Here is a 23,362-nt window from a genome sequence, read left to right on the forward strand (position 1 = left end):
GGCATTCATGCAAACTCCTGATTCCCAGATCAAAGCACACAAACGGCCAGCTGAAAGCTTGCTTACTGTTGAATTATTCATTCTTTACACCAGGCTGGAAAAAAAAAGAGCTCTGTGGGTCCTGGAAAGCCTGCAATCTTTTCTCCCTGCCCATGTTTCCACTGCAAAACAACAATTGGTGACAAAAATGTGTCAGTCCACATTCAGAACTGAAAATGCTTTACATCTCAGCTTTTACCACCTGAAATTCAAAAGGTGGAACATTTTCCATGCACTAAAAGCAAAGTTCTCCTTCACATGTAACACTGGAGAGAGTCTCAATGAGTCTTTGTGGCTAAAAAAAATTTCTAAAGGCTTTTATCAGACCACCTGTAGTTTCAGAATTTATAGATGGGCATTATTGTTTAAAGCTGGGGTTGGTAATCAGATTTAGATACACTTTTTGTTATACTGGTTAAAATGATCTTTATGTCCCATGGTAATCAATGCATAATGTCTTCTTAAAAAAGAGTGAAAAAAAGCTTCTATCTACAGCCGGAGTAAACCTGGGAAAACACCAACCAATCCCTGACATCAGGACCCAAATTATGAAACCAATCAAATCTGTCCTGCCGTTCTGCCCGCCTCCTGCGCGTACATTTCATGTTTGTTTGTGATTTTAACTTTCACTATGATAATGTTTTGGTGTTTCCTTACCGCTGAGTGAGACATGAGTTGACGTAGTGAGCTCCGAGGAGAGGGGGGGGGGGGGGGGGGGGGGGGGGTAGACCGAGTCCTGAGGAAATGCTAGATTCCTCAGGACTCGCGTTGAGTTTTAGGATCTCTTTTACATCAGACATTGTTTCATTTAAATCTGCAGTGAGTTTACTTGTGAGAAGAAATGAAGAAAATGTAATATAAATCTCATTTTGCATCACAAACAACACATTGACTACTGTAGAGTCTTAGCTATGATAATGCTGCTGGAAAGTCTACAAACACTGCTGACATTAGAGAAATACTCATCATCTTTAAAGATGTTTTTGGGGTGAGTGTGTGGGGGATTCCGATGTCTTCTTAACATTGAAATCAAGAGTTTCTGATGTAATGACAGTGAATTCTGGCCTCATTAGAAAGAGTTGTACATTTGATGAAAAAAGCGTTTTAGCAACCTTGTAGAAAGTATTGGATAACAACATAGAGCGTCTGATATTTAAAAAATGAGCAAAAATTGAAGTCCTTCAAAAATACATAACAGAAAGACAACAGTCAAAGAAAACATAGGTTAGGTAGATCTTAATTAGGTTCATTATAAAAGATCTGCTTGTGGGCAATTTGATTATTAGTCCCTCAGTTGACCCGAAAACACAAATACTTCTTTGTTTTTTTCTACATATGAAATTTTGGTCAGTGTTTTAGCCTTTAATGGATCGGACATCTGGAGAGAGAGTTTCAGGAAAAGTGGAGAGAGAATGGAGGAAGACATGCACCAGATTATGTCAGGATTGGGAATCAATCCTATGACTAGTGTGATAAGGAGTGTTACCTCTAAACATGCCGCGCCTGCTCCACCAACTGAGCTAGACCAACGCCCCCTCAGAGATTTCTTTGATTTGTGTTATGCTCGATTGACTGTCGCTCAAATAATACTAGCAATGTGTGGAAGTATAAGGTGATACCACATTTACAGAAACATTTTGACTTGACTTCATTAAAATGTCCAGAGATTTTCAATATAAGACTTGCCTTGACTTAAACGTACATTAAAAATTTGACCTTCAGAGCATCTCTGTCTGTCTATGCACACATGTTAAATAAGATTTACAGGAAGAAAAAAGAGCAATGTTGAAGGCCTAAACTTATGTGAAGTAAATCTGACTGAAAATCCTTCTCTTATTTTCTTTACATCCTTTTCTAAAAAGCATTTATTCTTTATTAAAAATGTTTCCTTCTCAAAGATTTCTTGTTAATCACTGCTGCAGCTGAGTCTGTGTCCAAAGCTAACTAAAGCCCTGCAGATGTAACCAGGCCTGGAGCAGGCTCAGAAAATTAACTCTTTACGGGGTGTTCCTGTCACTCAAAGCAGCAGGAAAAGGATTAAATATTTATAGTGTGACCCCTGAGCAGATTTGTGCTGTTACGCAGCTGGAGGAGTTCTCCACCTGGTCACAGAGAACTCTCCTCTGAATCTCAATGACTCTGGAGGATCTGGGACATATGAATGGCACTCCAGCAGCAGCCCCACAAAGACACGGTGGCTCGACTTTCTCTGGACCTTCCCTGAGTAGATTCCTCATTCAGTCAGAAATCCAATTTGGCCCTCAGCACCCTTTCTCCAAGGAACCTGGGACAGGCTGCCTCTATGTGAATAACAATGGAGTGTATTGTCACAGTGCAGCATGGACCAACCTCAGAGATACCACACCCAGAAAAAACTTCCCATGGCTTCCCTCTCATAAGACCTTCATTCAAAATCAACTTTTCATGTAACTGACTCGACAAAACAACAGGAGTGGAGAGGAGATGTGCTAAAATAAGTTTATCATCTTAAAGCCATCAGAGAAGGAAAACTTCCTCCAGTCTGAATCTTGTTTCTTCAGTAAACTGATCAATGAGCTCTTTAACAGAAGTAAACCCACTGTTTCATTCATGCATGAAAAATCAATAGAGAGCAAACTGGAGGGGATAACACAGGAAATCCATACCAGAGATGAATTTTACATGTTTCTTTTTCTTTCTAAATTTACATGATAATTGAACAGTGGTAATCCTAATTAAAGCAGCGTTGCATGCAAACACAAAAGCCTGCCAGTGAATTCACTCGCAGCTTTATGCACCTGTGTAACCTAAACACTGAGGCTCATTTAAGTAATGGCATATTAAACTGTTTAACTGGCTTGCTTACGTTCTTTGAAAAGGCAAGAACAATACTTTCCTGCTATGCTCCAGCCTTTCTTTTTTCCTCTTTTTAAAAGCATCCATTTCCTGTAACAGCACTTTTTCTAATGCAGGCACAACCACAGTCACATCTGGTCCAGCACTCTGCCATGAGACGGCGCTGGGCCTGGCCAAGAATCAGTCGGCAGATTGCCTGCATGTGTGTGTCTGTGCGTCTGTGCAGGCCCTGAGAGGGCAGCCTCACAGAACACAGAGTACACATGTGGCGCAGCCCGGACTGTCAGGACACATCTATCATTAACCCTTCGCTCAGCTCAATTTTTTTTATCAAAACTTATTGCAACTTCCTTTCTTTGCTTTAATCTCTGGACAGCTTGTATCCTACGTCATTTTTTTCCTGTCTGTTTTTGTTTGATGCTTCATGACCTTTTTGAAATAAAGTAAAGCATTCTTTGATCGTAGTGGAGTCGAGTCACGAAACCTTGAGTCAAGTCAAGTCTCAAGTCCTCAGTTTACGAGTCTAAGTCAAGTCCAAGTCACCAAAGAAGAATCTAAGTTAGGTTCCCCTAACCAGAGTCTGAGTCCTAGCTGAGTACTTATTTTTAATATCATTTATTGTAAGGACACATTTCATTCATCAACATTCGACTCTTACTGATCCTGTGGGCTTGTCTGGAGGTTTAAATTATCAATGAAGTATCAGCGCTGTGTGTCGTGTGTAAACATGCACCACACCTGTTTTCTGGTGAGATGCACCCATCACTTTGGCTGCAGTTGGATCATGCAGGTGTCTAATAAACTCAAAAGGTTGAGTCACTTTAGTTGCTAACATAACGACAATCAACAGGCCAAGTTAGCAGACTTTAACATCTTGCTTACTTTCCTGAGTGCATCAGGTAGTACTGTTAATTTTGAGATTGCCCCCATCTTCTAATAGATGGTTCTGTTACATATTGGACATTTGCTGTAAAGCTTGACAGCAAAAATTGCTGAGTAAGACTGCAGGTGAACATGTGTTAACCCTTGCTCAAAATACGAATTAATCATTAGAGCCATGCACAAAAAAAGTCTCAAAAATATGACAGTCTTTATCAATAAATCAGTCTGATTCCTCTTCTTCAATATCTGAGTCCTCATGAAGTCAACGCACGAGTCCCAGCCAAAGCCTAAGCTCAAGAAGGGTCACAAGGAGGTCTACAGTCCTGGACTCGAGTACTAGAGATATATTTTGACAATCATTAATCTTGAAAGGTATTTTTAATCTTGATTGCAAAATATTTCTTGGTTCCAGCTGGTAAAATGTTCGAGCCTTGCACTGTCCCACCCTTTAGTACTATTTAAGCTGCATGTTTTGGAGTTATGGACTGTTTGTCAGACAAACAAGGCATTTGATTATTTCATCTTGGGCTTCAAGATGTTGTATTTTCAAGGTTTTTAGACACTTCATCGACCAAGTGACTCCTTTAGGGAAAAATTGGCATATCAATCCAGGATGTATTCATCAACGGAATACTTCTCTAATTCATTCCAAAAACATTCAATTGATTGAACAGTAGTATAAGTAAGAGAAGTACTAAATTGGGTGTGCTGATGGATTATTTTGTCGGTATTCTCTCTTTTACACCATGCAGGTTCAGAATTGTTGAGTTTTGGACTTTTGGTGAAATAAAGGAGCAATTTAAAGACGTTACTGTCAATCATCATTTCTATTTTCACTTCTTTTAATATTATGTATTGAACATGTATCAATCTGTTTTACAAAAGATGACAGCTAAATTGATAGTTAGTGTCAGCCATAATTGAATCACTTCCAACCGTAAAATGTGACTTAAGAAATGTGTCTCCAACAGCTTGATAAATATTTGTTCTTGTGTTGTACAAGCTACTCTTTTTGTGTCCTCTCTTTAGTTATGTGTTTTTAAGTTATGTAGACAGCAGCACAGTATGTGTTTGGTTTCCCGTGCATGTGTGTGTGTGTGTGTGTTTGTGTGTTTGGTGGACCAACACAATGGCCCCAGCTTTCCTGTCATCCGTGATAGATGACTCAAGGGTCTGAGGCAGACATTAGCATCACAATGGGGCTAAACCAACAATATGAAGGCATTCGGCCCAGGTTTTGGGAATAGCAGGCAAGGGCAGGAAGCCTTTATACTTGTGATATCAATGGGAGAGCACCGCCTGCCAAGTGGAGGAGAACCTGTGACTTGTGGCTTGGAAGAAAATTGACAGTGCTCCTTTTGGGAGGGAAAAAACGCTGTGCTATCAGTTTAGCATTATGTTAGCTCTTGCTGAGAGGCCAAAGACCACGCTGATGACTAGCTTCCTTTGTAGTAGTAAATTCAAAAGAACAAATTATGCAGAAGTACTGTGGTGAGGATACAATGTAAGTTATGTAAGCTTCAACAATTACACAAAGTATAAAAACTTCTTCAGCTGGTCGGACCCTGCAGGTGTTTCCGGCGGCATAGCACCATTATCTCTGGAATTTTTGTACTTTTTTAAAATCTCTTTTCAGCTACTAAGCGTGCCCCGGCCCTCTCAGCATTGAAACCCTGTGTGGAAGTCAAAGGATAATGTCTGCTGTTCTTAACATCTGACTCCAGCCCACCATCTGCTTGTTAAAAAAATACTTTAACATCCTGTATTGTTGGAGCTTTGCACTCAAAGCGTGAGTCCATAAAAAAGGCTTCAAGGCCAGACGTGATGCCACGGTGATCACACACACTACAGCCATTCTCTAAGACACAATAGAAATCCCTCCCACCTTAACTTACACAAACACACACACACACACACACACACACACACACACACACACACACACACACACACACACACACACACACACACACAAACACACAAACACACATACACACAAACACACACAAACACCCATGGATCATACACCCAGTGTCTGCAGCCTTTAACAGAAAAGTTAAAAATATATACATCCTCTTTTAACAGGCTTTGCATGTATGCACCATATTTTTGTTCCAGCCTTAATGAATAACCATGAGGTATCATGTAATATATGTGTGTATGTACAGTATATATATATATATAACTGTATTATATTTAAGCACATGTGGTGACGTATATTTGAAGTATGTGGCCTCTAACGTTGCAAAATTACCCTACTTTGGTTTAGTGGCAGGGTATTATTATGGTAATCTTGTAACAGACTCTAATGCACTCTTTTTAATGTCTCATAAAATTCTCACAGGCTCTCCAGTACAGGCCTCACATGTACAAGGGTGTTCCTCCCTCACTCACAGGAAACAACTCCATCCACTCCTCATTCAGACAAGAAAAGCAGCACATAAAGTTGGCAGGCCTGCATTTAGGAGCGGTTTAATCATTTCAAAAGCCTGAGAACTTCAGAGCTGAGAATGGATAAAGGAGGGCGATGCTGCACATTGGGATTTTAAGACCTATATTTAATTGAGGATAACTTAGCTTTTTAACTTCTTTATATTAACGTCTTAATTTAATAATTTTGTGGTGAAGAAAGCAGAAGTACATCTTTTGGGGGAAAAGAAAGAGGCTGTTTATTTATTCATTTCATCAGCATTAGCTGTAAAAAATATAAAACAGGGGGAAAATGTGTTCTCCTAGAAAGCTAAATCACCAAGTTGTTTTGTTTTCCTGACCAATTTTCAATGAAACATTTCAAAATAAAACTTACTATATACATCCTTGCAGAAATAAAATGTTAAAGGAAAATTTAAAAATGTTCCCACCTCAAGGTTATAAAAAGGATGTGTAACACTTGATGATATGACATTGCCATTTGTATCATGTTTTTTTGGAAGACTGGCAAAGTCTCTGATAGTTTCATACAAAACAATTTTGAAACTTTTGGGGTCAAAGGACACATTAATGAACATTGATGTCACATCCTTCATGGGAGTTATTGGCTCCATCCTTGTTGTCAAATACCCCTTTTCGACCGAGGCCGTTTCAAAACCGTTTCAAAGCCGGCGCTCAATTGAAAACGTTTTTTTCTTGTTTTAACTGGGGGTGACCCGGCTCCCGGCTGGGAACATCGGTTCCAGAGCGGCTCCAACTCTTGGCTGGTCTAGGGCCGCAAACCGCTTACGTCAGGGGCAAGAGGCGAGGGACGGGGTTGCTGTGACCAAAAACACATACCGAACGTGTTTCCGTCATTGTCCTGCAGCGAATTTTTTTTAAAAGATTAATGGATTCCAAGGCAAAGCAGTGGTCGGCCGAGCAGAAAAACTGCTGTTGTCCGCCATCGTTGTTGTTGTTGTGAGGGAAAGTTCGCGCTAGCACTGCTTGGAAAAGCAGTCACGTAAATCTGACGTCATGACTGAGGTAGAAAAACAAACGGGTGCCTTGTTGGTTCGTGAGTTCAACCAGCTCTGAACCAGTGCGAACACCAGCCCGTAAATATAACCTGGTTCACGTTGGTCAAAAAGAGGTAAAACTACCCTTGCTTAAGCACTTTTCCATCCCGGCAAAATGCATGACCTTTCAGAAATCTTTCATATTTTTCCACATTTTGTTTCTACTTTAGCATTCACAAAAAATATGATCTTAATGGTTTGAACTTATCCCAATAAATAAATTAATCACTTTAGAAAAGCAATATTTTCTCCCTCAGCAGGAGCACACTTTACCTTTTGGATGGAGACCTTGGTATGATGGCCATGCTTTCCCTCCATTCAATGTAGCAAGATGAAGCACAAGCTAGCAATCAACTACCCTAAGATTAAGGCATGCTAATTTAGCGGTAAAGAAACATGCTTTATAGATTTATTTAGGATTGAGCAGGGATATGTTGCACAGTTGTAAACACATGTATTGTGCAGAGCTGCAGATGGACATAAAAGCTGTAACAGCTAATACTCTTAAATGCACTTCATATTGATATTACAACACTGAATGATGCCATCACTAGCCGATGTTTCTCCGTATCATGCAGGCCCATTCTACTCTGTTTTGTTTTGGTCATTTGAAGCTCAGCTAAAAGGTGCGCATGAGAACAGGTAGAGTGAAGCTCACTTAATGTGACGAGGAGCCCGGGCTTTAAAAGTCCAGCCACAGCAAAATTAAGTTCTCTATATAATGCAGTGTGCAGCTGTAATTAACAGCTCTTTAAAAATCCATTTTTTCTCCGGACACCAAGGAAATCAATACTTAACTTGAAATGACCTTATTGAGCTGGATAAAAGGCTTTATTGCAGGGGCTGGGTCAGGAGCGGTTGAGCTAATGTGTTAGTTGAACAGTGGGGGATTAAAGGTGAGGTGTTCTCTGAAAATCTTACAAGACATCACAAAGCAGCAGGTCACTAACCTGAGCCTTCCTGGAGACACTGAGAGGATTACAGCAGCCAACCTCTGCTGAACTGTGCCTTGTATTCAGACGGGGCTGAAGGAGGCAAAGACAGCCTCTTTATCACTCAGCAGGTCCAGCCTTTTCTATTTCCTCTCTCTCCGCTTGAACGAGACCAGAGCTGAAACCCGCGAGTCCCAACTCTGTGCAGTAAACTCACAGGGGACCAATTTGCACAGGCAGCCCTTGTCTGAATCACTCTATCAATTAGGAGCCACTGTGTTTATCATCACATACATTATTGTAGAGGCCGGCCTGGTCATTGTGCTGAGGTGTGCCTCTCAGGAGAGGGGAAAGGATGGAATAAACGACCAGGGAGTGGAGCCACAGTTGGACAGGCTTCTGGACTAATCTGAAAGGACAGCTGTAATTATGAGTCTCCCGAGGAACTGGCTGTGTGGCAAGTCCAATGTGTGAACATGGCGCTAACAGTCAGGAAGGTGCACCCCCCCCACACACACACCTTCTATGACAAAGTAAGACGCTGAGTCAAATCAATATTTTCAATCTCTGGGGATCAATTCAGCATGTGGATACAAAGAAAGACATGCTGGATATGACAAATATGAATAAATGAAAAGTTAAACTTTGCAGTTATGGGGGGCTTCTTCTGACTCGTGTTCCTTGTAAAGATGAGCTCAGAGAGGCTTCATGGAAAGTAGAAATCAAACCTAACAGTGAGAAGAAGAACGGTTCTGAAGGATTGATAAATGAGTTATGGGACATCATTTGGCATATTCTAACTCTGGTTTTGAAAGGCGCATTATAAATAAAATGTATTATTTATCATTAAAATAAAGGGATGGGTACCACAGGGAAACTCATAGGGATATAACACCCCCTGAAGACAAAATGCTCCTACAAAATAAAGTGCAGGATTAATGTCATTAATGCCACCATGAGGGCTGTATCATTCTTGGATTAGAGTACCAATATTTGGGTGCAGATTTAGAATAATGGTATAGTTGATTCCAGCCTGCAGCCCCCTTCCCCCATGTCATTCCCCCACTCTCTCCCCATTTCCTGCTCTATCCACTGTCCTCTGCTCTATACATTAAAGCTGTAAAAGCCCCAAAAATATCACTTTAAAAATATATATAAATACTGTGTATATTTGGTGCCAGCAATACATTGATTGCACCACAAGTCAGGACTATGATATATTGCAGTTTCTCCATTTTGGCTCACCCCAATACCAATATGGCATATCAGGAAGTGCAACACATGCCACTCAATACTAGGGATGAGTTAGTTGTATAGTCTTTAATTTATAAAATCAAATAGTTCATTTGACTATTTTCCTGCCCTTCAAAATACATTTCATTATATTATATTCATTATCATCTTTACTAGGGCCTGGATTTAATGCTGTACAACAGGCACAAAGTGACTGTAGCCCACATTAGAGCTGTTTGCTAACTGCTGATTAAAAACAAAAGAAGAAGAAAGAGAAAATTGCAGTGGCTGTCAGCCGTTAAAAAGTTCTGTGAAGAAATTATCTGAAATAATAAACAGAACCAAGGTCAAGTGCAAACTTTGCTGGGCCAAACTAACAGAACACAAGTTTAAAACAACTCTGCACAGAGAGCAAGGCTCCCAGCAGATGGGGCAGTGACTATTTGATTAATCGTTGAATAGTTCCCTGTGACTATGGAATAATATTAATGTTTGAAATGGTCATCTCAAGCCAATGCAAAGATCAGATTCCAAAGTCTACCAGGTTAACCTACCAGATCTAGGTAAGCTAGCGTGTTACATTAACAACAACATGTGATGCTAGCAGAAAGAAGCAAAATATCAGCAATCAATGTCTTTCTTCTTTCAAGTATTCTACATATGTTTTAATCACACACGCATCTGTGTGTTTTCATATCAGCCAATACTTCAGTCAAGGCATCATGATCAGTGTTTGTAAGGAAAAAATGCATTGAATTATCTCTAATTACAAAGAAACTAATAGGATTGGTCACATATGATAACAGGGTCAGACCATGACACAACATTAAGTATGATAATTTGTATGTTTGTGAAAACAGTCTCCCTTTGTTTCCAGTGTTGCTGTTCAGTGTTGAGAGACCTTTCTCTGTTTCACAAACAGCAGAGGAAGAGATGAGCGTCTCTGCTAGCAGTGGAGTGCAGTGGGGGAATAACACTGGCATTCAGATTCCATTCATATGTTGATTACACAAAATGGTCCCATCAGTGTGAGATGATCTCATCAGAATAAAAGTGTTTCATCAATAGAATATGATGTAATCAGCACCAAACAGATGATTTCTTGAAGAGAGCATGAAAGTGACACTGCATCTTTAAGACGCCCGGAGTGTCGCCGCTGTTTTTTAGTCAAACAAAAGCAGCCAATTGGGAATGTGCAACCTGAAACCAGAAGCCCGCCTCAGAGGGCCTCACACAGACCTCAGAGCAGGGACACACCCCGAGTGCTCCTGATTCAGGCAGGCAGAGAGCCACAGTCTGCTATCCAACCAGTCAGTGCAAACACTTCCAAACAGAGACAGGAAATCACACTGAGCATTTTCTCTGTGGCTGCTGGAAAAACGTGCTGTAAAAAACAACAAGAGTGCACATAAAACATCATGTTCATTTGGGTACACACTAACAACCAGCACCATATTAAAGATGTTAAAGTGTATTAATAATTTCCCATTTTTTCTTCAATTTAATTCCACACAAAAATCACTCTCTTGTGCTTTCCAACCTTTTCCCTTTGACATCTCATGTTGTCTGCAACAGTCCTGCTAACACCTCCATCACCACTCTCCATGGTTAGCAGCCCTGTGAGGCATAAAACCCCCCCAAAAAAACCCACATGAGGCTGTGAGCAGTAAACTGGAATCTCACGAGTCACAACACAACATGCTATGCTTGGTCACCACAACGTGCGCACGAGCTTGAGCTGAAATCTGCCCCTAACCAGAGTGCCATGCAATAATATGCACTTCAAAATCAATTCTGCTGCTCAGCAACAGGGGAGCTCCAAATGTGGATCCATTTTGGGGCTGATTTTCATTAATTCCACATTTTCAGAGCCACAGAAACTCACGCACACACACGGGTCATCGTGAGCGTAGGACCTTGAATGTATGGTGCAGGGGGTTATACAGAAATCAGACTACATTATAAGCTACACATGAATACTGTATTGAGCAAAATTCCTGTCCTTAAGAGAAACACCTGTTGACTAGAGCAGCATCTGACATGTGTTCTTACAAGAGCTACAAAAACTAGGTTGATTAGTACTTGTTGACCTGCTCACATTTGATCCCTTCGCGAAGCAAGGCTGAGTACATTGTAAAAGACATCTCCATAGCGACCCACAACGACAAAATAACCAGTTTGTCACAACCCTAAAATCTTCAGTGCTAATTCAAAATGACTTCGTCCTTCCCTACTCATACCTGCATCAACACAATTTACACTTTAACACTTACTCCTTTTGAGAAAGACATAAAATAATTGGACTTTTTCACTACCATGTGTGTGAAAACACCGTAGTCTTACACCGACAATGGCAGGGGAACAAATGAGGGATTATTCTGGAGGTGTGTGATGCCCCTCCTGCATTGAAGTTCCTCACACTCCATTCTGAGTGAATGTAGGTGACTCGGGGAGCCTGAGCTGATCCCAGAATTCCTCATTATCTGCCCAGCAGGGAGGATCAGGTCCGCTCGCTCCGTCTCAGAGCATGCTCGGCCCGGTGAGATGAGCCCCAGAGGAGCACAGCGCTGGGCCATCGGGGGCAAGCCAGGTCTGCTCATTATATCTAACTCATCCTTGGCATCTCTGCAAACCAAGTGCCACTTAGTTCCCGCAGGAGGGGTCTGAGCTGGATCACTGACGAGATGGCAGAGCAAACAGCAGTGCGTTAATGGGCAAAGCTTTACATCAAACGACAAATGTAGTCGGAGGTATGGTTTTAGCAGCAGATGAATATCACAACATACGGGGATGTTTCACAGTTTTTAACAGCAGATCTTATCTTTGTGAAAAAAACTTCTGCAGATAAGAGCATGATTGCCATGTATCTGAATCAAATATATACATAAGAAGCAATGACACAGGTGATAAAGAACTTATGAAATATGAAAACGTCCCTGCCATATGTGTTTGAAAGACACCTGGTGGCCTTGTGTCTCTGCAACAGTAACAAGCCAGCAGCATGGTTGTGGTATAGCCTCCAAATAGAGCATGCATTATAATATTATTTGTGAGAAGATGGAATAAAAATCAGTTCTTCCTCTTTTTCTTTTTTTGAAAAATAAGTGAGAAAAATTCACCAATGTCATTTAGCTTGCGGGGCAGTGCAAATACATAACCCAATGAATAAACATACAATTTGGGTGAAGCGTGTTGTTTCATTTATCAACTCTATTTCTGGGATAAATGAATGCAGCCTTGCACAGCAGGTGAATTATGCAAGTGTAGAGTCTTCGGCCTTTGGCTGGGGGCCAGTGGCCTCCATTTCACTTTATTTTTAAAATATTCTCCTAAGTAAACTCCGGGGCCGGGGAAGGTGCCGGGCGATGCAGTCTATGCAGATGTGGTGTCTTCCATTGCCTGGAAGGATGGGCACGACGCCAGTCAACACTGGTCTCAGCACATCCGAAACACTTCAGGTAAACACCACAATAAGCTAAGAAGCAGAAATTAGAAATTGTTTTGTACTGCAACACAGTTGCTATAGAGACTGTTGCTAATTAACTGCACTCTACCCTAGTATAACAAAGGGCTTAAGGGCACTCAGGGCAGCTCCTCTTGTGTTGAGCTCTGTGGATGGAACACTATGCCATCCCCAGGGTCTCTCAACCACAAAATACCTGTCCTCCTTGTAGCCAACTTTCATCTCAGATGCCACAAGAGGTTTTGTGCTGTGTCTGTCTGCGGCTGTTAGAAACCCTATGGACCTGGATTACAGCGCTGTATCAGCCTCCACATGCTTAGCTGAACCCTTCCCCTCTTAAAAGACAAATCGCTGGTTGTTTCAGACAAATCAATCCCTTGAAGCAGCATGGAGGACCACTTTATTTGTTACTTCTCATCCTGATGGCATTTGTAGTACAGATCTCTAAAAAATAAAGCTGTCTTTTATCTATAGATGATGGGGTTTCATTTCTTACAATTATATTTTTGTTCACCTGTCAGACAAGGTTGCTTAGATGAAGCAAAATGATTGAATCTACTGCTTTTAACATTGAAAACAACACCATGAATACAATCTATGTACATACAAGTATCGGATTGAAAGTTAAAGATTTTACTGCCTTTACAAAATATCATCCTGCAGAAAGCAGATGTAATAATGCTAATTTAAACACATAAGAGGAATTATTATTTACATTTTGTTAGCTCACACTGAGGTTATCAACCAAGACTCTTATCTTATGTGCATTGTCTTACAATGTCATTCTGGTACCTGGTATTTTTGTGCTTAAATGACCAAGTATGTGCACATTGTATGAAGCCATGACACTGATGTCTTCTTGGCTTTAGAGGACTGTAACAGTAAGTGACATGATTGGTGCAGGGATATAACATCAGTTGCAGGGCTAAACAAAGAACTCCATAAAACAATCTTACCTCCACTAAACAGTCCTGATAAACTTTGATATGTTAAGAAAGAGGGCTGTATCTATAATCCTACCTTTTTATCAAAAATAGAGAAAAATACTGAGCCTGTCTTTCTGCTGCTCTTTCAACAGCCAGCAGTATTGTCATCATATTTCTACGTGTATCAGTTTTGCTAACCGAATCTTTTCAGTTTGCATAACTGAAGATGAATGAAAATCCTTTTAACCATTGTGTCTAACAGTTGTGTCTCAGTGCTGGTAGGAGAGACAGCTCAGTGATTCTGCTGCTGCTGCTGAGACAATGTGTAACCAGATACAGAGCACATCTGGCAGGATTAAGCTCCGTTCAACACCACATTTGTCTCTTCAGCAGATTTTAAGGTTGATTCAACACCAGAAAACTAAAGCCCTCTTCTGGTTTGTTTCTGAGGTTTCTATCAGCAGTGCTTTCGGAGCTTAGGGAAAAAACAGTTTGAGTAACAACATTTTTTCAGTGTGTGGATAAAATCTTTTCTTCTTCTATATGATGGAGATGTAGTTAGGTCTTCTACTACAGCACTCCTATGTGAGTGTGCACCTACAACCTGCATTAAGAGTCTTAGGGCATGATGGTTTTTGATGTAATATATATAATAAAGAAGTCTTCCTGTATTCTGACTTCAAAAAGGATATTTCACATTGTATTGTTGTAGTCTAGCTGAACATTAGTATCATATTACGAATGCCCGTAACATGAAGGCCTGCACTAAGCTCTGCTCATTTATAACTCCAGCAAAACCAAATTGTCATGCTTTAATCCACAGCAGAGGGACAGCTTCTCTGGCAGCCTCACTCTGTATTTGGAGAGGGGGGGGGGATTGGAGGAAGAGACAGTAGGGAGGGTCCTGTTGTCTGAGCCCACATCTTTGTAGTGGCAGCTGAGGGGTTTCACTGCAACTCCTAGAATTTACATTTTGTTTGGCCGGAGGGGTCACATGACAGCTGCAGGCGAATGCTCTGAGGGGCTTTCTGCTTTCACTTGACACTGACAGGCTGCGAGACGGTCCAACACCACAGAGAAAAAAAAAAATTCCCTCTTTCCATGACATCACCCAGCCAGGAATTGGGGGGGGATGGGGTGGGTGGGGGGGGGGGGGGGGGGGGCACAGCTGGTGGCAGCCGCAGTACCATCTGCTACTGACTAATAGTTCATGCTGCTTTACTTACAAACTTGCACTACTTTGAACCAGAGTAGGGGCTGCACAGACAGACCCAGAGAGTGCTTTTTTTAATTTCATAATACTCAACAGAACCATGTATGGATGCATCATTTTCATGTGTATCCACTTCTTTTAATTACAATACAACAATACAGCCAGTGGTGAATGAAACAGCCAATTAAAGAATATAAGATATGCTGTCTCGTCTATTTCTTGGCCAGTTGCAGTCACTTCCTGGAGGCCAGAAAAAGTCCCTCATACAACCCCCAAATAAAACACTGGTGACTTAGAATGTTAGTTAGTGCTGGGAGGAAGACTTTCTAACCTTTGCACCGAGCCAGGCTAGATAGCTCCTCCTGCTATGACTGTTAATGCTAAGTTATGCTAACCAGCTGCCGGCGGATGCTAAATATTTAAAGGAAGACAGTTATTGCTTAAACACACACACACATCTGTACTCACCATACATCTTCCCCTCATCAGACAGGATGATCTTCCTGCGTCCACAAGGAGGGTAGATGGCCAGGGCCTCCTGGAAGCTCTGCTCAATATCAGGACTCCAGACCCCCTCTGCATCATTGTCCATGGGCTTGTCTGCCGAATCGCTCATCCTCTCCATGTCCTCGGCAGGGCTTTCGCTGCCGCTCCAGCTGCTGGGATCAATGATGGCGGTTGGGCTCTCCAAGCTGAAGCCTGGAGCAGACTAGGGAGAGACCTGGAATTCCCAAATAAACAAACACAACCAAACGGTCACTCTCCACGGCAGAACAGCCGACATCTGCGTCCAAAACAACAACATGGTACACAGTCTTATTTGAGAGCACAATATGGAGCAGGAGCAGCCAAACAAGCTCGGACAGTGCCAAGAATGTTGTTGACTTGATTTACAATGGATGTTATGGGGTTTAACAATTGCACAGTTTTCCTCGTGGACTTGTTGCGCTTCCTTCTTGTTAAATGACAGAACATGGGATAGCCGGGTTCATTTGAATGTTGTTTAAAGCTCAGCAGGGTGAGTTAGATTCTGATGTTACTGGTGCTCTACGCCTGAAAGATGAGGCAAATCCACAAAACACTACAGACTCCTCTACCATCATGAAGCCCCAGACGTATGTCACTGGCTATGTAATGAAACATCAGAATTGTCACATTTAAGTTGCTCATTTTACTGCTGGCCGAAGACGAAGTACTTGCTACAAAGGGTAGCTTCAAGGTGTCACTGTGTGTCACTCTGTCATGTGGACAACGGGTGAAATAAAAACACTACGGTTACTCTACCAAACAGAAACATTTCAGGAGGAGATTAACTACCCCAGAACTAAATTTAGGCCCTGGTTCCTGTGGTCGAAAACCACATGGTTCCTGGGAGAGCCCCTAGTTCTGGGGTAAAGTCCCTGCTGTCAAAATGCTCCTATTGTGGTGCAAGACCAGTCTCAAATAGGTAAATATAATAATTCATGAATCCTGAATTATCCCTTATTATCCATACACCTGAAATCCTCAGTCAACCAGTCGTCACGCCAGAACAGCATCTAAAAGCAGACAGAAACTCAAAGACGAGTCCGTAGACCTGAAGGCATCACAGGGAGGCTTGAGTTTGCAGACTATGAGACGATCTAAGAAGCAGTTCCTTTTGTGAGTTTTACCAAAGTGTTCAAACAGCTGGAGGAAGTCTCACCTCACCTGCAACTGGAACCAAATCTCTCCTGGCAGAATCTGCGGCTACTCAACAGAGGACTGGATCATTTTGAGGTAGAAACAGAGCCGAGCAGAATGCGCTGAATGTAACCAGAATATAAAACGAGCCCACATATTAAAGGAAACTATTATTACAAACCAAAGCTGCTTAAAGCTACAGATGTGGCTCATTGTGGCAGTTTACTGGGCAAAAACAAGGCATGTGATGAAATGATTTTCAGTGAAGCAGCCTTCATGAATGGAGAGCAGGAACAACGGAGGACTAGAAGACACTTTGAAAGAGTTTACAAAGGGGACTAAGTAACATAAGGAAGGGGAAAAATTATGTTCAACAAGAAGACTAAGAAATGATAATTCAGATTGGCTCAGGTCATACCGGGATATACTTAAGAAGTCTTGAAAGTCTCTTAACATATTCTTGTATATGCTGGTTTGGTTGTCTTTCTGTGAAAGACAAGAAGTGTCTGAATGGCATCATCAGATTGTGCTCCAAAATCCCTGGAGTCCAGCTTTAGGACCTCTGCTCCCTTTGGACAATGCGGGTGGTCCAGAAAGCAAACAGAATTTTAACCCAACCTGATCACATACTTGGCAGTGAATTTGCAATCATGCCCTCAGGTTGGCGGTATTATGTGCCGGTGCGGAAAACAAACCGCTATGCAAATTATTTTATTCCTTCTGCCATAAGGCTGTTAAATGCACAAAAGGCAGAATAAACCGAGAATCACTCTGCATCAGGCTCTGCTGTACGGTCACTGGTTGAGGTTGTTGTCGATGTCACGATGTGTTATTTATTTCCTTTACTTTATATTTTGTACTATGGACGAGTTGACGGTAAAACTGAATTGCCCTTCTGGGACTAATAAAGTATTCTGAATCTGAATCTGAATCTGAATCTGAATTAAGTATTGGTTGATGTTGTAGGTCTGCATCTGCACATTTGCAAATAATGGTTCCATGCACCTCAGTCAGTAGCCGGTATTTATCTGTTGTGTCGAACCAATTTGATGCTGGGGAGCTAGTTTACATCACTACTGGTAAAGAGAAGAGGGTTTCATTGGGCAGGATGAAGCACATGTTGTCTCGGAGAAAGTTCAGAGACATGCAGTTTGTACGACTTGATCCTGAGACATTTCAAAGGAGAGACTACTAGCATCAATTTAAATACATCATAGTTCATCTGAAGAATTACAAAGGATTAATGCATAAAATGTTGGTATTGGAATCAACTATTGACTAAATTGTTATCTCAAAAGTTGGTATTGGAATCGTGCATCTCTGCAGCTCAAATCTCACACAGCTTTTCTTCCAAACTCTGGCAACAGGTTAATGCTTTGAATGTTTCCAGGCTTGAAAAAAGGACAGCTCAAGCAGACGGCTTCAATCAAAGCATGTAAGACTACACTGTCTTAATTATGGCTAAAAATTTATTTCTGCAGAGCGGTGAGTGTTTTAAAAAGCAGGCTCTGCCATGCAATATGAAAGAATAAAGCAGAGATACATATGTTAAAAGGTATATAAGTAGATAATACAAGGTATTATATATTATATACAAGGATGCACGATATCAGTATCGTCACATGAAAGCTTTATAAAGTTAATTATCCATATCAGATGTAAAAATGTACACTGATATGCATCTGATAAGGTGACGCATTATTTATGTGTGCAATGACAGCTCACTCCTGCCAACATCAAGCTTCAACATGTCTGATGTGTGGAAGGATTCTGAGGGCTCAGACACAGATAGTATACATTTTTGCAATGCTTGTAATTTTTTATTTAACCTTTATTTAAGCAGGAGACAAAACACTGAGATTACAATTTTTTTTTCAAGTGTCCAGGCCAAGATAGGCAGATCAACAAATGTACAAAAATAGTACCAAACATAAACCTATAAAGCATTCGAACCAAGCGGCAACCTCCGGTCTCAAAATATGAAGCCCATGCAGAAGTGTTATAAACTGCAATTCATCGAGAATCCGCTTGAGGCTGGCTGCAGAAACACCGGAAACCACATAGACCCCAATTCAATAAAGATGATCTTTGGAGCATTAATAAACATGTTTACAGCCTGGTTCAAAAAACGTCTTGGCTCTACGTAGCTAATGTCTCTATCACACTGTACGGGGGGTGAATTTTTTACTAACGCGATAGTTCAGAAGATATTAAGATTACGAGTTTTTGACCAAATAAGGACATGACTGACAGGCAGGAACACAGCTGTTGGCTAGGAGGCTCAAACTCCGCCTCTTCACGTCACACTATGCCTGGATGAGTTCCGCATTTCCAATATGGCTGCCGCCGCCGATTGGCTTCAAAACAGCGCTCAGGAACAGAAAAGTCTATGATTCAAACACGACGTGAAAGAATAAAACAAGAAAACTTTTGTCCAAATCAAACACAATTATTAGAGCATCAAACAGAACACCTACAGCCGGAAAATTGAAACGTGAATCCCAAGAAGGATCTTTCTGAACAACACCGAGAGCTTCTGAAACGTAAGAAGTAAAACTTGGCAACAAGCTTCAACTTCCGTCAGTCAACAAAGCTAAGACATGTAGCAGGGACCACCTAAAGGTGAAGGAGCATTACAAGAAAATCATTGTTCACAATAACCAGTTACCATATAGGTGGTAGATGCGGCCAAAAATAGCTTGAAACCATCAGTATATCAGATATTGGCAAAATCTAATATTGTGCATCCCTAAAATAAACACTTACTTAGCTATACATTAATTTGAGCTGCATTTATGTACAGCTAACTTTACTGTAAGGGCTCCTGTTTGACTCATACTGTGTGTTAGCTGTTATATTCTCAGCCTAACATAGTGAGTACATGACACCATGCTGGGATCATGTCAAATGTTTCTGAATACAGCTACTGTAGTGTGTCCACATGAATCACACTGACAGAGGACGTGGAATCTAAGTCCCTTTCACATTCAGTGACACGTCCACTGTGGATGTTTGACAGATTGGACGGTTACTGTCTTTAGCCTTAATCCACTTGTATGTTTTTCTTCCTTCCCTAACATTCAGTGAGGTTTTTTTTTTCTAACTCTCTGCACTCTTTCCAGACAACTGCTTCCTCCCTGAGCAAGATCCCATTCAAGCAGCACAAGCTGTCAGGAAGTGGGAATAGCAGCATATGTTTCTTCCTGCATGTCAGTTCGTGAGGGGGAAAGGGGGGGATGGGAGCAAGCTGTTGGGGGAAAAAAAAAACTCCCAGAGAGCAAAGAGAGAGAGAGAGCTTTTACTGAATTCTGTTTTTGTGTGCTGACTGCTGACTCTGCAGAACGAACTCACAAACTGATGAGGGAGGGGGAAAAATTTCCATTTCAACCACTAAAAGGCCCGGGACTCTTTGGAGATGTGCTTCTCTCATCCCAACCAAACGATGAACTGGGCTCATAATCACTTCCAGCTTTGATTCTCATGGCAAGACGGAGGAGGAAGAAATGATTTGTTTCCATCTTCATCAAGTCCAAAGCGGATTTTAAGTTGTATATGTAAAAGCTTAGGAGCTAGTTTATTTCTTTAACTAGAGCTGCCTCGAGTTTGATGCAATAAAGATCTTAAAAGTATCAAACTTTTAAAAAGAATAAACTTATTCCCGCACTTCTTCACAGATAAAGAGCATCTGGTGCTGCTTTATTTGGGAGTAGACGCACTTCTTTTTAGGTGTGTGTTTAAGGCCCTCTTTTGGTCTGTTTTGTTAACATTGAGCAAGTTAGCATGAGTGTGTAGCTTTGTCCATCACACTACATCAATTGTTACACACTGGTATTCCCCTCCTCTGAAGGTGCTTTCCTCCAACATCACACTGGGAAAAACACACTGTTACAGTAGTGTTACAATAGCACCCAATAAATTATTAAACCTGACCTCTGTCTACTGTCCTCTCTGACAACCAGTCACACAAGAAGAAACAAAACCTAACAAATACTATGCTGCCTGATACATCACCACTGTATATTATAAACATTTGTCCCATGTTGAAATGCAGATGAAAGTACGAGTGACAGAGTGAAATATCTACACTCTTACATGCTCAAAATCATTGACTATTTCTGCAAAAGCTCCCCTGTATACATCGCTTCTCCATAAGGCCTTCCTCTAACGTGAGATCAAGTGAGTCTGTGGCTTGCTGAGATCATCTGAAGGCAAATAAAAGTCAGTTCATGCAAATAACACAGAAACCAACAGCTTTGGATGTATTGACTGTCAGCTTCCACCTAAGTATTTTTAGCCAATGCTTGTTTTAAATGTCTCTTCAACCATGTTATTTCCTAATGCATCGTATTGATCTCTGACACAGTGAAGGCCATGGTGGGTCAAGTGCTCCAGTTAGCAGGGCAGCGATCCCTAAGGTCCTTCTTCCTCTGGAGGTTATCTTTTTTACGGGTGAAGTTGAAGTTGAATGTAAAAGTAAAGTATTTCATGTTTTACCTACAAGTCACAAAGAGGGCCTGAGACAAGGACTTACATTTCGCCTGAGAGTGACTCTGCTGAGAGAGGGATAATTAACAGAAAAATCAATTACCAATCGTTTCCTGTATCATCATCCTGATCCTTTTAAAATACTTTGGCACAAAGTCTCTCTACAAACTGAAAAACTGATGCATACAACAGATGTGTGGAGAACGTGCAGACTGATCAGTCATATGAACATGAATAAAACATGGATCAGACTAATGCATCAATCCAGCATTGATGAATTATTTATTCAAAGATTTGAGCATTACTTTGTAACAAAAACTGTCATCAATTATGCATTATTGGTAACAAATTTTAAACTTTTATGGCCTCCTATAACCGGTTACATGCAGCCATGTGGTTACATTTGATGCCGTTCAAATTATATATTTCTTTTGGACGTTGAAAATTGACACTTCACCTGCCAGAATACACTACCAGTCAAAAATTTGGAAACTCCTTCTCATTCAAGGGTTTGTATTTATTTAAATTATTTGAAACAATGTAGATTAATACTGAATGCATCAAAACTATGAAAGAACATATATGGAATTATTTAATGAACAAAAAAATGTTAAACAAACCAGAGTGTTTTATATTTTAGATTCTGTAAAGTAGCCCCCTTTTTCCTTCATGACAGCTTTGCACACTCTTGGTATTCTCTCAGTCTGCTTCATGAAGTGGTCTCCTGGAATGGTTTCTAATTAACATGAGCCTTGTCAAGAGTTCATTTGTAGAATGACTTGCCTTCTTAATGTGTTTGAGACCATCAGTTGTGTTGTTCAGAGGTAGGGTTAGTACACAATGGATAGCCCTATTTGACTACTGTTGTAATCCATATTATGGCAAACCCAGATTATTTCATAGTTTTGATGTCTTCAGTATTAATCTACAATGTTGAAAATATTTCAAATAAATAAAAACCATTGAATGAGAAGGTGTGTCCAAACTTTTGACTGGTATATATTTGGTGAATGTCAGTCCAAGATTCAAGTCTGGAAGATAAATGGATAATTCTTCAGAGTTTCATTCATCCAACCCTTGTTCTTAGAATCAGCTCTGTGAAAACTACAATTCAGTTTATAAAATGTCATATTATTACCGATATGATGTGTGTTGTGGTGGATTGACGTAAAGGAATTGAGTGCTTGACAGAGGAAGAGGATGTGGGGAAGGGTTACCCATGAGCACAGATAACAGGGAGGGAGTGCTTATTTTTTCTTTTACATATCAGAAGCAGTAAACAGAGGAGCATCTTTAATATTGATCTATTTATTTGATAAGCTTATATTTTCTTCTGAAGATGGTTTGTTTATGACTCATCCTCATAAAACCAGTTAACTGACACAGGATCAGATTCATCCCCCTCCTCTGTAGAAAGTTTCTCTGCAGCCTGTGACATCTTTTGGATGCTTTTGCCGCATGCAACAGATGAATAACCCGGCGGGGGTTGTCAATGAAGACAATCTCTTAGCGCCTCAGAATCTGCGGACTAATTATGTCTGTCAAAGAAAGGTATGAATGTCACCCGTAGAAACACTTGTTGCTCACAGATAAGTGCATACTTCTGTCTATGCAGGCTTTGCTCCATAGAAATGGTCTTATTTTTGAGATGCAGTGTGAGAATAGCCTGCAATGCAATTAGTGAATGTGGTAGCTAAGCAGAGTAGTAGCTGTGACATGGCATTATGGGAAATCACACTTACCGTGAGATTACATAAACCACTCACCAAGCTGGAATTCAGCTCCTTAAATTAAGAGAACCCATTTCACCCATCAGACAGAGCAAGGTAATGAAATAGCAGATGAGAGGTCTCAAATGTAATTTTCCATGTGGAGTTCTTTTGTGCCGTTATCTCAGAGGGTGCAATAATGATTCCGTGAATGACTTTTGTGCACCCCATAATGGCCCACAGTAGTTAAGGCCACAGTGTGTAAAACTATAATTACCATGTGATTTCAAAACTCAACATTTTCAGCCTGTTGTAAAGACACATTCTGGCCTTTGCATAATTACAACAGCAATGTCAGAAGTATTCCATTCTGAGCAACATGTAACCAACGGAGAACATTCACAATGACACACGATGCTGAAATTCCATTTAGTTTCTGTCACTAAAACAAATTAATCACCTTGGAAGAGCATGTTTATGGAATGAAGTGTTTGA

The 23,362-nt window shown here is 40.8% G+C and overlaps 1 protein-coding gene across 10 annotated transcripts in view; it reads right to left on the reverse strand.

Moving 5' to 3' along the window:
- tead1b (TEA domain family member 1b) overlaps positions 1-23,362 on the reverse strand; it is a 54,533-nt gene that overhangs the window by 20,889 nt on the left and 10,282 nt on the right. For all 10 annotated transcript variants that reach the window (XM_034679904.1, XM_034679895.1, XM_034679896.1 and 7 more), the window contains exon 3: positions 15,480-15,732. In XM_034679904.1, the coding sequence (XP_034535795.1) occupies positions 15,480-15,636 (157 nt within the window). In that variant the 5' untranslated portion in view covers positions 15,637-15,732. The remainder of the gene's footprint in view (positions 1-15,479; positions 15,733-23,362) is intronic.

The sequence above is a fragment of the Notolabrus celidotus genome, chromosome 3 (genome assembly GCF_009762535.1).
Source record: "Notolabrus celidotus isolate fNotCel1 chromosome 3, fNotCel1.pri, whole genome shotgun sequence".
Lineage (NCBI taxonomy): Eukaryota > Metazoa > Chordata > Actinopteri > Labriformes > Labridae > Notolabrus > Notolabrus celidotus.